At 41.8% G+C, this 15,535-nt stretch overlaps 2 protein-coding genes across 6 annotated transcripts; one reads left to right on the top strand and one right to left on the bottom strand.

The window, feature by feature from the left end:
• Nucleotides 1-1,199: 1,199 nt before the first annotated feature.
• Nucleotides 1,200-10,659, bottom strand: LOC106566877 (matrix metalloproteinase-23). Of its 3 annotated transcripts, none has more exons than XM_045693137.1 (9): nucleotides 10,594-10,659; nucleotides 10,290-10,448; nucleotides 4,933-5,072; nucleotides 4,597-4,736; nucleotides 3,980-4,147; nucleotides 3,385-3,549; nucleotides 2,894-3,004; nucleotides 1,786-1,912; nucleotides 1,200-1,690 (listed from the first exon to the last, which is right to left on the bottom strand). In XM_045693137.1, exons 2-9 carry the CDS (start codon nucleotides 10,416-10,418, stop codon nucleotides 1,516-1,518), a joined length of 1,155 nt encoding a protein of 384 aa, XP_045549093.1. In that variant the 5' UTR covers nucleotides 10,419-10,448; nucleotides 10,594-10,659; the 3' UTR covers nucleotides 1,200-1,515. The 3 variants fall into 3 exon arrangements, with proteins under 3 accessions (XP_045549093.1, XP_045549094.1, XP_013990868.1); XM_045693138.1 differs by having other exon boundaries at nucleotides 4,933-5,068; nucleotides 10,594-10,612; XM_014135393.2 differs by having other exon boundaries at nucleotides 4,933-5,068; nucleotides 10,290-10,630.
• A 614-nt stretch (nucleotides 10,660-11,273) lies between these two features.
• LOC106566876 (ubiA prenyltransferase domain-containing protein 1) lies at nucleotides 11,274-13,843 on the top strand. 3 transcript variants are annotated; one of them, XM_014135389.2, is made up of 3 exons: nucleotides 11,274-11,511; nucleotides 12,238-12,838; nucleotides 12,956-13,843. In XM_014135389.2, the coding sequence occupies exons 2-3, from the start codon at nucleotides 12,280-12,282 to the stop codon at nucleotides 13,441-13,443; spliced, it is 1,047 nt and encodes a 348-aa protein (XP_013990864.1). In that variant the 5' UTR covers nucleotides 11,274-11,511; nucleotides 12,238-12,279; the 3' UTR covers nucleotides 13,444-13,843. The 3 variants fall into 3 exon arrangements, with proteins under 3 accessions (XP_013990864.1, XP_013990866.1, XP_013990863.1); XM_014135391.2 differs by lacking the exon at nucleotides 11,274-11,511 and adding an exon at nucleotides 11,528-11,735 and having other exon boundaries at nucleotides 12,276-12,838; XM_014135388.2 differs by lacking the exon at nucleotides 11,274-11,511 and adding an exon at nucleotides 11,528-11,735.
• Nucleotides 13,844-15,535: the final 1,692 nt, after the last annotated feature.

The following is a 15,535-nucleotide window of genomic DNA, read 5'->3' as shown; positions in this document are numbered from 1 at the left end:
TATCATGCTGAAACATGAGGTGATGGCGGCGGATGAATGGCACGACAGTGGGCCTCAGGATCTCATCACGGTATCTTTGTGCATTCAAATTGCCATCGATAAAATGTAATTGTGTTTGTTGTCTGTAGCTTATGCCTGTCCATACAATAACCCCACCGCCACCATGGGGTACTCTGTTCACAACGTTGACATCAGCAAACCGCTCTCCCACACAGCGCCATACACGCTGTTTGCATCTGCCCGGTAAAGTTCAAACCGGGATTCTTTCGTGAAGAGCACACTTCTCCAGTGGCCATCGAAGGTGAGCATTTGCCCACTGAAGTCAGTTACGACGCCGAACTGCAGTCAGGTTTAGACCCTGGTGAGGACGATGAGCTTCCCTGAGACAGTTTCTGACAGTTTGTGCTAAAAGTTTCCGGTTGAGCAAACCCCCAATTTCATTAGCTGTCCGGTCTGATGATCCCCAGGTGAAGAAGCCGGATGTGGATGTCCTGGGCTGGCATGGTTATAAGTGATCTGCGGTTGTGAGGCCGGTTAAACGTACTACCAAATTCGAATAAATGACATCGGAGGCGGCTTATCGTAGAGAAATTAACAGTTCTGGTGGACATTCCTGCAGTCAGCATGCCAATTTTACGCTCCCTCAACTTGAGACATCTGTGGCATGTGTGTGTGAAACACAACTGCTCATTTTAGTGGGCTTTTATTGTCCCCAGCACAAGGTGCGTCTGTTTTAATGATCATGCTGTTTAATCAGCTTCTTGATATTCCACACCTGTCAGGTGGATAGTGAGCATTTCTCCTTTGCTAAGATAATCTAACAGGGATGTAAATTAATGTGTGCCCAAATTGAGAGAAATGAGCTTTTTATGCATATGGAACTTTTCTTTGATCTTTTATTTCAGCTCATGAAACCAACATTATGTTTTTGTGTACTGTAGGTGTCATGCATTGATGGAGTAGCTTTTAGAATGCATTACCCATGGCATAAAGTTGCCAGGCTAGTTACATTTATTTGAAATTCCTGTACAATATTTAGAAAAGTTTGAGGCTACTAGCTACCCTGTAAGTGTCAGTGAGCTCTAACTTCAATGAACATTATTGTTCACATAATACATAACAGAAACAATGCCAGTAGTGTATCTAATACTCACTTGGACACAATGTAGTTTTACATCTAGATTCAATATACTACTTACCACAGAACAAAAGGGTTTATTGTGCACATATGAAAATGCATTACAAAAAAACAGACCTAAAACATGATTGTTTTGAGGGTATTGTTTAGACAATGTACATTAAAATATGTGCCCGAGTGAGGTCCCTGTTTTGAACAAGCAATGTTTGAGTGAAGGTGCGCTTTGAAATATAATTCCTAGAACAGACATCCCATTCAAGTCAATGTGTGAAAATGCAGTTGTCTAAGGGCTTTTCCTCTTCTGGTCATTCTGTTTCTATGGTTGTGTTCTCTGTGCTAATAACCAGTGCTTCTATGTGTGGATGGGGGCATCACCCTCAGAAGCGCACTCGTACCCTCCAGGAGTAGTTGGTGAGGACCTTGTTCTTTTTCCTCACGATGCAGGTGTATGTGCCCTCGTTGATGGCGTTGGCCACGATACTGATGTGGTCGTCTTTTAGGGAGATGTAGCCAGGGTGGGAGTACTCCAAAATCTCTCCGTCCTTGTACCAGCTACAGAAACAGTACAAATACATTTAAATTCAGTCCATTGTTGGTATGATATCATGATTCATTAGAAGTGATATTGGGCTAAATAAGACACTCACTATACTTTGCCTGCCTTTGCTGCAATTTTCTTCCCACATCGGAAGGTGAGCTTCTTCCCCTCAGCCACCAGCTTGTGTTTGGTCCGTTGGGGGGTGGGGGTGGGGGCCACGGTGGGGAAGGGGAACTCTGAAGAAAGTTAGGGAACACAAGGTTAAAGGCTGGGGTATCCACTTCTGTATAGTCTTAGTATTAACCAGACATGACTCAGTGTGGTATGGCTTTAATTTCACAAAAGGATGTTAATGTCTTTTCATGAAATGTTTACTCCAAAAAGTAAACAAAGCGCCCAGAATATGTCTTCTTAGTAAATGTTTAATCTGATCTGAGTAGGAATTTAGGATCATACTTAAAATTATCCCCCAAGACTTACACACTCAAACTATCTGCCTACATGTGTATCAAAAAACTTCATGGCAACTCCATTGTAGATGTTTAAGGACATTCTCTATCTAGTTAATTTACCCAAGTGCTACGGCCATTCGATGAGTGTAAACACGATGTTGTGCCTCATGATCAGTTGAAAGTCTGTTTAAAAGGCAGCCACTAGTTTGGGCCGCAGAATTCCCAAATTGACCTTCCGCGTCTCTAACACTCAAGCCACAGTCTGAAATTCCAGTGGTTTGGAGTCATACTGGAATTTTCCACAGCCGTACAATGTCTCCCAATCAACAATGAGGAACAGATTAGGAGCCAGGAATGGTATCCTTTCTCCTCTCCACATTCTCCCTTGTTACACATATAAATCGGACAAACCCACAATCTATGGCTGCCGTGGCGAGGAGGAGTCATATCCTGTTGTGCAACCGGAGGCCTCGGCCCTGGTGAGACCGGTTGCGGAGGTTATGTGAATTTAAGCTGTTGAGGTGCTTCACTAAGATGCTCTGCTCGCTTACTATAAAGCAGACCAAAATACATCCAGAGGTAATTATTTCTGAATGAGTCACATCCAGTGGCAAGTATCTAATCTAACTTTAAATCAGAAGGGCTGCAAACCCTCATCATGGTTTTGTTGGCTGCGTTACGATGCATTGGCAAATGGTACAGATGCGATTCCATGCACCAGTAGATTGGGAGTAATCTTTTTTTCCTTTGCAGTGCTGCTCTTACCATAACAGAAATCACAGCTGGAGGGGCAGTGCTTCTGCATGAGCTTGCGCTTGCTGTCGCAATAGCCTTTTCGCGCCCAGGCTGGACAGATAAATAATCTATCCAAACATCCTACAGGGGAGGAGGAAAGAGAGGGATGAGAGTGCTAATTTCAGTCTACAGAAAGGAATTTGGGATGACAATCTGCCTTCACATTTATGACTCACTCACTGTATTACAGGTTCAACAATAGTCATTAAGGCCATGTTTACTTGCAGCAGGTAGTAAATCAATTATTTGTGAAGCATCTATATAGTGCTTAGGAAGATATCATGAATAGTCTATAAAGCCTGTATAAATTGGTTGTTTAAAGTGGGACCATTATTTTAAATAAGGATTTATTTCATTTGAAAGATATGCTACTGGTGATTTGTTTTGTGCTACAAAACAATATGACACTGTTTATTCTGTCTGTTCTCCAGGGCTTTTTGATTGTGGGTGCTTAGCTTTACCATAGAGTCGGTGCAGGCCCCACACCTCGTCTTGTGTGATGAGCTTGCGCCCCGTTAGAGTTGCGTTCAGGTGCATGATGGCCTTGGGGTTCAGGGAGTGCATGAGGCCCAGGACGTGGCCAATCTCGTGAGCCGCTACATGGACCAAGTCTGTCAGCCATACCCCTGCACAAACCAACAACACAAAACTGTTCATTCTGTCTTAGTAATTGGGGTGCATCATAATAGTCGAAAGTAGCTAAAGTCCTTTCCCTCATCCACTGAACTATACACATGAAAGCTAGTTCCGAGTGGCATAACAACATATGGCTTTCACCTATACCTGCTACTGAGACACAGTTGATCTAACAACAACGGCAAAATCTAACTACGCTTCTAAGTTCAGTATCTTCCAACCATTACACATTTAGGCACAGTATTACACTGTGGACTATTCCAGCTTCAAGACATAATTACCAACTACAGTGTCCACCATTTTCACTTTTCAACCCTGTGCATCTGATTAATTCAACTGGACATCCAGCAAGTAGTTGTGGTGCTGAGTGCACAACAGCAGCTTACAAAAATCAGGAAAGAGATCACCCAAGGTGCCTGCCTTTTTTCCAGCTGAAGCGCATGTTTCCCAGAATCCAATACTCATGGTCGTCAAAGTGGATCTCGCCCGTCGGAGGGAAGAAAGCATGTGCCAGTTCGCCAGTGATGCCGTCGAAACAGTGGTGCAAGTAGGACTGCAGACAGTCTGTGTGGTTGATGGGGTAGAAGCCTGCCAAAAAGAGACAGAGCTGTGCCTCAGACAGCGCAACCAAGAGGGGAAACTCCAGACTCTCTCATTCTACATACAATAGAGTCTAGAAGATGATGGATTTCAAACTTCTTAACACCACTGAGGATGACTGTCATTTTTCACACTTGCATCAAGTATTTATGCTGGAACAAGACTCCCAGATCATGGTGCTCCCACTCTGATGGCTTCGGCATGATTTAGATCATTTTAAAATGATTACACATGCTTGGAAGGTGTACAGGACTCTTTATCAAACAAATAGAGCCATGAATCATGCTGAACATTAGATAACTAGACAGTAGAGGGAGATTTGTTCATTTCAAATGCTGAGGGCATTTCAGACACATGTCACTGTATAGGCCTTCTGCTAGATTATATGCCAGTCATCATGCCTGATATACTTTAGGTGGGGGCACAACAACATATACCTATCTTGATGTCTGCCTCCTGGTCAGCGGGCACCTCTCTAAAGCTGAAGGGCGAGACATCACTCCACATAGTGAAGGCTTTGGCAATGCCCCGGCGCGTGTCACTGGCATTCATCAGGCTCCTTGGGAAAGAGAGCAGCCTGCACAGACACAATGCCATTATCTGGGGAACCCACATAGCATATTACAACAGCAGAAATCAGTAAAAGCAATTGGCGCTATCATAAAGCTCTGACAGCTGTCCCTCGTAAATATGGCTGAAGTCAATTCAAACAGCATTTCTTTTTAGACAGTAAATGTTTGGTAAGAAAGGAGGGTGAAATAAAATCTCCAAACTTGTAAGTGAGCTTGAACTTGTCCCATTTGAGTTTCTCAGGGGTGAGGGTGTAGCGCTTGTTCCTGGAGAGGTGGAGAACCTGCGTGCGGGCATCTTTGCGAATCCCAATCATTAACACACCAGAGGTGTGAACTTCTTCCTTGGACAAAAAAATTGTAGATTAACCGCCTGAGATTTGGCGTGACCAGTTAGGAGCGAGGAGAGGAGTTTCAACCTACTGGACACATGTCACCTCAACATCCAGATGTCATTTATATTTATGATCGGGATCTGGATTCCCAGCAAACAAATGTTGGTTTCCAGAACTTTGTGTGACAGTTATTTGTCAAAAGATAACCTTTAGGAAACGTTACAGATAAATTCTGGGTTCACTGGGTTGGCCTTAAGTGACTCTTTTAAAAAAATGTATACTGAACATAAATATAAACGCAACATGTAAATTATTAGTCCCATGTTTCATAAGCTGAAATAAAAGATCCCAGAAATGTTCCATACACACAAAAAGCTTATTTCTCTAAAATGTTGTGCACAAATTTGTTTACATCCCTGTTAGTGAGCATTTCTCCTTTGCCAAGATAATCCATCCACTTGACAGGTGTGGCATATCAAGAAGCTGATTAAACAGCACGATCATTACACAGGTGCACCTTGTGCAGGGGACAATAAAAGGCCATTCTAAAGTGTGAAGTTTTGTCACACAACACAATGCCACACATGTTGCCAGAAAAATGAATGTTAATTTATCTTCCTCCAACATCGTTTTAGAGAATTTGACAGAAAGTCCAACTGGCCTCACAACCGCAGACCACGTGTATGGCGTCGTGTGGGTGAGCAGTTTGCTGGTGTCAACGTTGTGAACTGAGTGTCCCATGGCGGCAGCGGAGTTATGGTATGGGCAGGCATAAGCTACAGACAATGAATACAATTGCATTTTATCTATGTCAATTTGAATGCACAAAGATACTGTGACAAGATCCTGAGGCCCATTGTCGTGCCATTCATCCGCCGCCATCACCTCATGTTTCAGCATGATAATGCACGGCCCCATGTCACAAGGGTCTGTAAACAATTCCTGGAAGTTGAACATTTCCATGGTCTGCATACTCGCCAGACATGTCACTCATTGAGCATGTTTGGAATGCTCTTGATCGACGTGTACAACAGCGTTTTCCAGATCAACTTGTACGACAATGTTTTCCAGTTTCCACCAATATCCAGAAACTTTGCACAGTCATTGAAGAAGAGTGGGACAACAGGCCACAATCAACAGCCTGATCAACTCTATGTGAAGGAGATATGTCTCGCTGCTTGAGGCAAATGGTGATCACACCAGAGACTGATTTGGTTTTCTGATCCACACCCCTACTTTTGTTTTTAAAGGTATCGGTGACCAACAGATGCATATCTGTATTCCCAGTCATGTGAACTCCATAGATTAGGACCAAATTAATTTAGTGCAATTGACTGATTTCCTTATTTGAACTGTAACCAAGTAAAATCTTTGAAATTGTTGCATGGAGCGTTTAGATTTTTGTTCAGTAGATAATTAACCTAGTGTTTGCCTTTGTGTTTATGAACTACACATAGCTAGTGCTTAGTATTTTAGCACTGTTAGTGTTCCTGTCTTTGTGGCTGACTGACAGATTATTATGATATGACTGACTTGATCCAGTGTCTGAACCAGACCAAAGAACCAAGCACCAGGAGAATATTGCTAACAACATGAGATGGAAGAACAAAAGTATTCATGGAAGGAACTTGAGAAACTGGACAAAAACGGTGGAGATCCCTAAGAATTAAAAAGTAAAAATTGTAACACTTTACTTGAAGGGGGTATACATAAAGCATGCATAATACCTTTATACTAGTCATTGTGTCTGCAGTATCATTCATTAAAAAATGTATAACACAATTTAACGTCATTTGTTTTTTTACTGCCACAGTACCCAACCCTCTGACACACTTCAAGTAGCAGGCTGAGAGCAGCACAGAGTTAATGTTGTACTGTAATCTACTTACACTGTTAGTTGAACTGACAGTTGTGATTCATGGTGTTAATTTATACAGTGTTTATAGTTATAATGTTCAAAATCTAAACAATCAACAGTTCCATGCTACAAGGGTTCTGGTTTGATGAGACCAGCTTAGGATACTCAACTCGATTGTAATTCTGCTGTTTCTAGAGGCTATTATCCCAATGCCTTGCATGTGAATGTTACATGTTACATTTTCATGCAAGGGCATTCCATTTTGTAGAAAAAGGAAGTGGTCAGCAGTAAAACTGCTTTCCAAACTTTAAGTATGATACATTTTGCAGATACAATATGTCTGATGGCCCTTTGGGGAGGGGCAAATGAGACTCTCCAAATAATAACACCAGGATTCTATTCTTGTTTTACAGCTGTGAAAGGCCAGCTATAGGTGCTTACTGTTTAAGAGTGTTTAGAAATATGTTGTGACTTTGTTTTTATATAATACTAATAGAATGTGAAATATACAGTTACAGTATACACTACCGTTCAAAAGTTTGGGGTCACTTAGAAATGTCCTTATTTTTGAAAGAAAAACACGTTTTTTTGTCCATTTAAAATAACATCAAATTGATCAGAAATACAGTGTAGACATTGTTTATGTTGTAAATGACTATTGTAGCTGGAAACGGCAGATTTCTTATGGAATATCTACATAGGCGTACAGAGGCCCATTATCAGCAACCATCACTCCTGTGTTCCAATGGCACGTTGTATTAGCTAATCTAAGCTTATCATTTTTAAAGGCTAAAAGCTGTGCTAATTATGTTAGCACAACTGAAATCTGTTGTTCTGATTAAAGAAGCAATAAAACTGGCCTTCAGACTAGTTGAGTATCTGGAGCATCAGCATTTGAGGGTTCAATTACAGGCTCAAAATGGCCAGAAACAAAGAACTTTCTTCTGAAACTCGTCAATCTAAACACCAGTCTCAACTCTTTGCAACTCTGTCTAGAAGGCCAGTATCCCGGAGTCGCCTCTTCACTGTTGACGTTGAGACTTGTGTTTTGCAGGTACTATTTAATGAAGCTGCTAGTTGAGGACTTGTGAGGCGTCTGTTTCTCAAATAGACACTCTAATGAACTTGTCCTCTTGCTCAGTTGTGCACCGGGGCCACCCACTCCTCTTTCTATTCTGGTTAGAGTCAGTTTGCACTGTTCTGTGAAGAAAGTAGTACACAGCCTTGTACGAGATCTTCAGTTTCTTGGCAATTTCTCGCATGGAATAGCCTTCATTTCTCAGAACAAGAATAAACTGACAAGTTTCAGAAGAAAGGACTTTGTTTCTGGCCATTTTGAGCCTGTAATCGAACCCACAAATTCTGATGCTCCAGATACTCAACTAGTCTAAAGAAGGACAGTTTTATTGCTTCTTTAATCAGAACAACAGTTTTCAGCTGTGCTAACATAATTGCAAAAGGGTTTTCTAATGATCAATTAGCCTTTTAAAATGATAAACTTGGATTAGCTAACACAACGTACCATTGGAACACAGGAGTGATGGTTGCTGATAATGGGCCTCTGTACGCCTATGTAGATATTCCATAAGAAATCGGCTGTTTCCAGCTACAATTGTCATTTACAACATTAACAATGTCTACATTGTATTTCTGATCAATTTGATGTTATTTTAATGGACAAAAGAAATTGCTTTTCTTTCAAAAATAAGGACATTTCTAAGTGACCCCAAACTTTTGAATGGTAGTTTACACTTTGACTGATTATCCAATAACTTTAGGTGACTTTGTTATCGGGGACTTTTATGACAAGTGAATAAGCTAATTTAGCCTATCCACAGATCTACTCCACAGTCCTTATCGTCAACAATAAGGGATTGGACCAACATGACCTGACCAAGTTCAACATTTACATACAAATACAGTGGAAATACAACCCCCCAAAAAAGCTTTTTCTAAAAATATGAATTTATACTATTAAAATATCTGTATGAAAATGTAATATTTTTTCTCAGAGAAATAATGTGGACACTATATGTAAAGGACGCCACGCAGCTGATTCTGCCCATACCTGGCGCTAACTCGGGACCTCTGCCATGCTAGCACACGTGACCGCCCTCCTGAAGTGTCCTACCAGTTGGAAAAAGCTAGATATTCGCTGGCACAAGTGGGGACACTTCAGGCTGAGAAGTAAGTTTCACACATCCCCATGTGCTACATATGCATTCCTTTTTTAATGTTCCTCAATCCTCAGGAAAACAAGGGCTTTGCCAAGAGCTGAGGCCTAGACACCCAGACGAACACCAGAGGAGCCCTGCAGAAGACTGAAGTCTTCCTGCCACACTTATAACAGAGTCAAGGAAACACACTACAAAAGAAGAGGACATAGCCTAGAAGCTGGAGCAATGTGAGAACAGTCCATGATTTCTATAAACTACATGTTGTTCTAAGCTGTACCATTTGCTACACCATTTCTTCCTATGGAAAACAACTGAAAATGTTCCAAAACAAGCGCACTGGAGATAACCTTTAGAACCTGCTCATTCAGTGCTCAACCAACATGCTAAGCTCCTCTTACTGTGCTCTCCTTTGAAGATTCCCAAACTGTTTGCCCCTGCTTTATTAATCAAGGATTCTGAGAAGTCTGCATTTGACTTAGTGTGAATTAATGAACAATATAAGATACTTTTAGAATAGCTAACTTGGTATAAGTGAGGGTTAAGACTTCATCCAGCCAGATCAAAACATTTTTATTGTGGCTACAATGCAATAAGAATAGTTGTTTTTTCCTCAACTGGGACAAGAATCAGGGCAAAACCAACCAAATTCTTAATTATTCTACAGAGATTGCATATCATACAAGCAAGTCTGGCTCTTGTGATGATATGTCTCAATCAAAGAAAATGTCATAATGGATTTTTGTCCCTTATTCTATACTAACTGTAGGCTATTGGATAGGTAGCCTATTGTAAAGGCTTACAATTATATTCATTGCATGCACCATCAAAACTAAAGAATTCCTCCAAATTATATAATATGAATAGGCTAAATTATAAATTACATGTATAATTACTGATTATATGAAGGAATTTCTGTCTGATGAAGTTTAACCAAAAATGTGATTCATATTACAATTACATTTTATTTATTTATTATTTGCTAATTTGTCACCAAGCAGATGTCTTGGTAGACACTGAAAAAAACAAGTTGAAATAAAATGAAAATATTGTTGCCCTAAACGGGTTTAATCATCCAAAATCTTTATCTTAACTTATTCCAGCATAACCTGTCCAGTATAGAAACTGAATGAAGTATTCAGCAGTGCAATTAAAGGAGGTATCAAGTTAGAAAGTGGAATTTTCACACCATACCTCTATTCTCCAGGTGGGAAATGCCGTGGTTTCTTGCATCCCTTCAAACAGAACCCCAAGCAACGCCACAGCCAGCAGAAGAGCACTGAAGTCGCCTCTTTGTAAACTTCTGAACGTCTGACACACCATCGTTGCGATATCGCCTTCCAGAAAAATTCCCTAAACAAAGACAGACTAGTCAGTTTCACCACCATCGATCCGCATGGATATCAATGGCCATCCAATGCATCCTTTTATTTGACAAATGAATTTTAAATTGAGGATAACGGAGGATAACGGTGTTAAGGCTGGAATCCTTGGTCACCCGCCGCCAGCTCCAGGCTGCATCAAACTTTGCAGCTTTCTGTACAACCTTCGGCCGCAGCGCTATTCCGCAGTCTGCCAAATGGTTTCACATTACTTTAAATGGAGGTCAGAGTTTGACAAGTTTAAATGGAAAGGAAACCAGCTGCACGTAGTCGACAATCGTAAAACTATTTTGATATAACTATTATTTTTGCATGCTTATTAATCTAGAAGTTCATTACAGAGATTTGATCATGGATTTAAAAAATGTAGGCCTGCTCAAATACCTATGTGTGGGTCTCTCATTTTAGCTGAGGAATACGCATAGGGCAATAGGTTGACTTTGATTTATATTGAACCTTATTTCAATATTTTCGGACTCTTAATTAAAAATTCCATATTTTTTGTTCTAATTGCATAGGAAAATAGTATATCTGTGACAGGCGTGATGCAAGCAACAAATATTTCTCAAATTGTATTTTAATTGGAGTAAATTACCTACATCAAATTAATTGTGAAAATGTATGCAGGTCTTTGTAAAACTCGTGCGTTTGTGAAGGCCCAAAACACGCAATTTGAGTCTGGGCTGCATTCGTATTCAGCAACGTTCGAAAATAATTGGAAAACAAATTGCTTCACAAGTGTTTTTTTTTTAAAGTATGGTATTTGCCCCGAATTTAGTTGAACGTTTTCCCCCGTTTACGAATCTGTGTGGGATAGTGAGAGATCGCACTGAACCACCACCAGAGAACCAATAACTTCCTGGCCTGCCTTAGTATTTCTAATACATCCGTTGTTGCGAGTGTACAAAATAAGCGATATTTTAAATCCCAATTTTTTCCAGTTATTTTTCTTATTTTATTTAAATGTTCTTATTGAGGAATGGCTTCTTCTTGCACATGTCATCAACAACACCCGGAACGCAGATCACATTGAAGTAAGTTTCTAACGGCGCCTATTTACGTCTGCACTCACTCAAGAGGGTTGGACGAAATGTCGTCCGTCGGGGTTAACCGTGATCAGCCAGTGAAATATTCTCGAAATTGACACGTAGCAAGTTTACCAAGGGAGTAGGGTCAGCCCTGTGGTTAGGTAGCGGTCACATAAATATGTTGTTACATGGCGTGAAATAGTTTATCGGATAACGGATGCATAAAACAGGTAAAGTCTTGTTTCGGACATTTAATTTGGCCCTGGCGTTTGGCTTGCTAATAGCACACTGGATAGTTAGCTTTAATCTTTTAATCTATGTAGTTGACTATCCAGCAGTGCAATGCTGTAAATGGCAATTTTGCGAGGTTGTAGGGAGCAAACAATGTGGCCATCCAACAGGTGTGTTGTACAATTCACAACATGGTGCATTGAAATTCAGGTGATCCAACTAGCATATTTCTAGCTACTCGGGAACTACTGGAAATAAACAGACTCGTTTGCTACCTACGTCTTAGCATGTAGTAGCACGCTTTAATCCTGCTCAACAACAACAAAACATTCTGGTCTCACGCTCTTGCAACCCTTCAATTATGACGGACAATACAATAACTACCCCATACTGGTTTTCAATAACTTAAAGAGCCTACATTCTGATGCTCTTCTTCATTAAATGAGATGTTCATTGTACATAAATGACATTCTGTGTGTGACCTCTGTAATTCTGTTACAGGTTTACCTTCTGTTTCTTTGTTTTGTGGACACTGGCAGAGGTATGGCTGTGGGGCAGAAACCAAGCAGTGCAGAGACATTTGTTTTGGCTGGATTGAATGGACATGGAGAGACAAGTCACACCGGTTTGAATGACACTGTGCAGAATCACACCGCCGACCACCAGAGCTCGGGGAGGGCCAGAGTCGCGTCTGACATGAGGTACAAGTGTGCTGCTTATGTGCTGGCCCTGCGGCCGTGGAGTTTCAGCGCCTCCCTCACACCGGTGGCTCTGGGCAGTGCCCTGGCCTACAAGCTGGAGGGCTCTGTGGACTTGGTCATCCTCATGGTGTGTGCCGTGGCAGTGCTGGTGGTGCACGGGGCAGGGAATCTGGTTAACACTTACTATGACTTCTCCAAAGGGATCGACCACAAGAAGAGCGACGATAGGACTCTGGTGGATGAGATCCTGGCGCCGCAGGACGTGGTCATGTTCGGAGCGCTGCTCTACTCTCTGGGCTGCTTGTGTGCCACCCTGCTCTACTTTCTCTCCACGTTGAGGATGGAGCATCTGGCCCTTATTTATTTTGGAGGGCTCTCCAGCTCTTTTCTGTACACGGGAGGTGAGCTTGGCATTAACCTGTTTCAAAATGTACTGACATTATTTCCCTCACTTTATTTACAAGTACACACACACTAATATCCAGATTCTTACGATACCTTTCTTGTCCGGTTTTCAGGCATTGGTCTTAAGTACGTGGCCCTGGGGGACGTGGTGATCCTGATCACGTTTGGCCCCCTGGCGGTCATGTTTGCCCATGCTGTGCAGGTGGGCTACCTGTCTGTCCTGCCTCTGGTCTACGCCGTTCCCCTGGCCCTCAACACAGAGGCTATCCTACACAGCAACAATACCAGAGACATGGACTCTGACAAACAGGCGGGCATCGTCACTCTGGCCATTCTCATCGGGCCAACGTTGTCCTACATCCTCTTCAACCTCCTGCTGTTTGTCCCTTATGTGCTCTTCTGCATCCTGGCCACCCACTACACCATCAGCATGGCCCTGCCCCTGCTCACGTTGCCTATGGCCTTCCCCCTAGAGAGGCAGTTCCGCAGCCAGTGCTATTCCAAGATTCCCCAAAAGACAGCCAAGCTCAACCTCCTGATGGGACTTTTCTATGTCTTTGGGATCATTCTGGCACCTCAAGGCAGCTTACCGCTACTGTGATTGAATTGTAGCTTCTTTTATAGCTTTTTTTGTTGTTGAAATGCAGACTAGTTTATGTACATCTTTGTATTTGTAATTGTTTACTTGAGTTCAAAGGCTTTAATGTATTGTCTAATTTATACGTCCAGAGAAACAGTTTAGTTACTCTTCTTTAATACTGACAGATATAACCAGATGCGTAACTGGTCCAGTATTTTGCATAGTTTTGTGTATCGATTGAAGTCTGAGATGTGTTCAGACTCATTTGGTATAAGACTACAGTACAGAGGACATTTCAAGTCCTGATGCCTCAAAATGAGGACAGACGTTGAAGAAACGGTTGCCATGGGTTGCGGCGGGCCCTCAGACTTGCTACCGGTGATGCAATTCTTCAAAATGTCAATAAACCAAATCTAAACCATTTAATCTCTGTAAATTGAAATTAAATGTCAGTTTTCTTTGGTTATGTTAGGACAATAGCCTGATTTATTAGTCAGGGTTTGAGGTTAAAATTATGAATTGCAATAATGTTTTTATTTGTGTTCAGACTCATTTGGTATAAGACTACAGTACAGAGGACATTTCAAGTCCTGATGCCTCATCTCAGACTTTTATTTGGGGGGCCTTGTAATTATCAGGTTTTGCAGTCAAGGTTTGGGAATTTCCATTTTATTTTGTTAGACAGAGGACTGCAACCATTAATTGATTCAGTCTATAAACAAATACAAATGAACGTACATGGAAATGCCCCCAAATGGTCCAAATCTCAGCCTGATTTGCATCGGACCAGTTAGTGATCTTTTAGGATTTTACTATTAAATGTATGGTTTGGGAAGTTATGGATTCATTAAGAAATGACATCTATTGTCTTTGTCTTTCTTGTTCCTCACATAATGACATTTCAAATTGGGTTGTCATAAGAGAAAAAAATGCAAAAAAATGTAATGTTTTTATTTACTTCAGGTTCTTGCTGTCAGAATTTGATATAGAAATAATTTTGACTATTTCAGAGAAGACTATAGTTTTACATTTTATTAAAGGTTTTGAAATATGCAATGTAAATAGGGCCAGTGCCCATACTCTGCCACAGCTTTCTGTTGAGCTCCAAACTTCAGGTTTGAATAAGACCTCAATTCACATATTGGAGCCAGTGCTTATCATTAGATATGCAAGCCCACAGTGTTAATCCTCTGGAAGCCAGGAGGTTTTGCTCCCCCTCGGGCTTGTGCGTTGGAGGAGATCTTCGTGGGATATACTCAGCCTTGTCTCAGGGTAGTATGTTGGTGGTCTGTTTGTCTCTCTAGTGGTGTGGGAACTGTGCTTTGGCAAAGTGGGTGGGGGTATTGTCGGATGGGGCCACTGTCCCCCGACCCACCCTGTCTCAGTCTCCAGTATCTATGCTGTAATACTCTATGTGCCGGGGGGCTAGGTCAGTCTTTTATATCTGGTGTAATTCTCCTGTCTTATCTGGTGTCCTGTGTGAATTTAAGTATGCTGCCTCTAATTCTCCCTCCCGTCCCGGAGGACCGGAGCCCTACGATCATGCCTCAGGACTACCTGGCCCGATGACTCCTGGCAGTCCCCAGTCCACCTGGTCGTGCTGCTGCTTCAGTTTCAACTGTTCTGCCTGTTGCTATGGAACCCTGACATATTCACCGGACGTGCTACCTTGTCCCGGACCTGCTATTTTCGACTCTCTACTGCACCTGCTGTCTCGACCTCTGAATGCCCGGCTATGAAAAGCCAAGTGACATTTCCTCCTGAGGTACTGACCTGTTGCACCCTCTAAAACCACTATAATTATTATTTGACCCTGCTGGTCATCTATGAACGTTTGAACATCTTGAAGAACAATCTGACCTTAATGGCCATGTACTCTTATAATCTCCACTCGGCACAGCCAGAACAGGACTGGCCAGCCATCAGAGCCTGGTTCCTCTCTAGGGTTCTTCCTAGGTTCCTTCCTTTCTAGGGAGTTTTTCCTAGCCACCGTGCTTCTACATCTGCATTGCTTGCTGTTAGGGGTTTTAGGCAGGGTTTCTGTATAACACTTTGTGACATCTGCTGATGTAAAAAGGGTTTTATAAATACATTTGATTGATTGACTTGTATC

This window comes from Salmo salar, chromosome ssa13 (assembly GCF_905237065.1).
Source record: "Salmo salar chromosome ssa13, Ssal_v3.1, whole genome shotgun sequence".
NCBI lineage: Eukaryota > Metazoa > Chordata > Actinopteri > Salmoniformes > Salmonidae > Salmo > Salmo salar.
This window is presented reverse-complemented; position numbering and strand designations above follow the sequence as displayed.

Excerpts from the sequence above, each read along its gene's own strand:
- LOC106566877 (XM_045693137.1), bottom strand. The coding sequence starts at position 10,418 with ATGGTGTGTCAGACGTTCAGAAGTTTACAAAGAGGCGACTTCAGTGCT. Across the intron at positions 4,148-4,596 it reads GGAGGCAGACATCAAGATAG|GCTTCTACCCCATCAACCAC; the intron begins GTATATGTTGTT and ends TCTTTTTGGCAG. Across the intron at positions 1,913-2,893 it reads CAGCTGTGATTTCTGTTATG|AGTTCCCCTTCCCCACCGTG; the intron begins GTAAGAGCAGCA and ends AACTTTCTTCAG.
- LOC106566876 (XM_014135389.2), top strand. The coding sequence starts at position 12,280 with ATGGCTGTGGGGCAGAAACCAAGCAGTGCAGAGACATTTGTTTTGGCT. Across the intron at positions 12,839-12,955 it reads CTCTTTTCTGTACACGGGAG|GCATTGGTCTTAAGTACGTG; the intron begins GTGAGCTTGGCA and ends TCCGGTTTTCAG.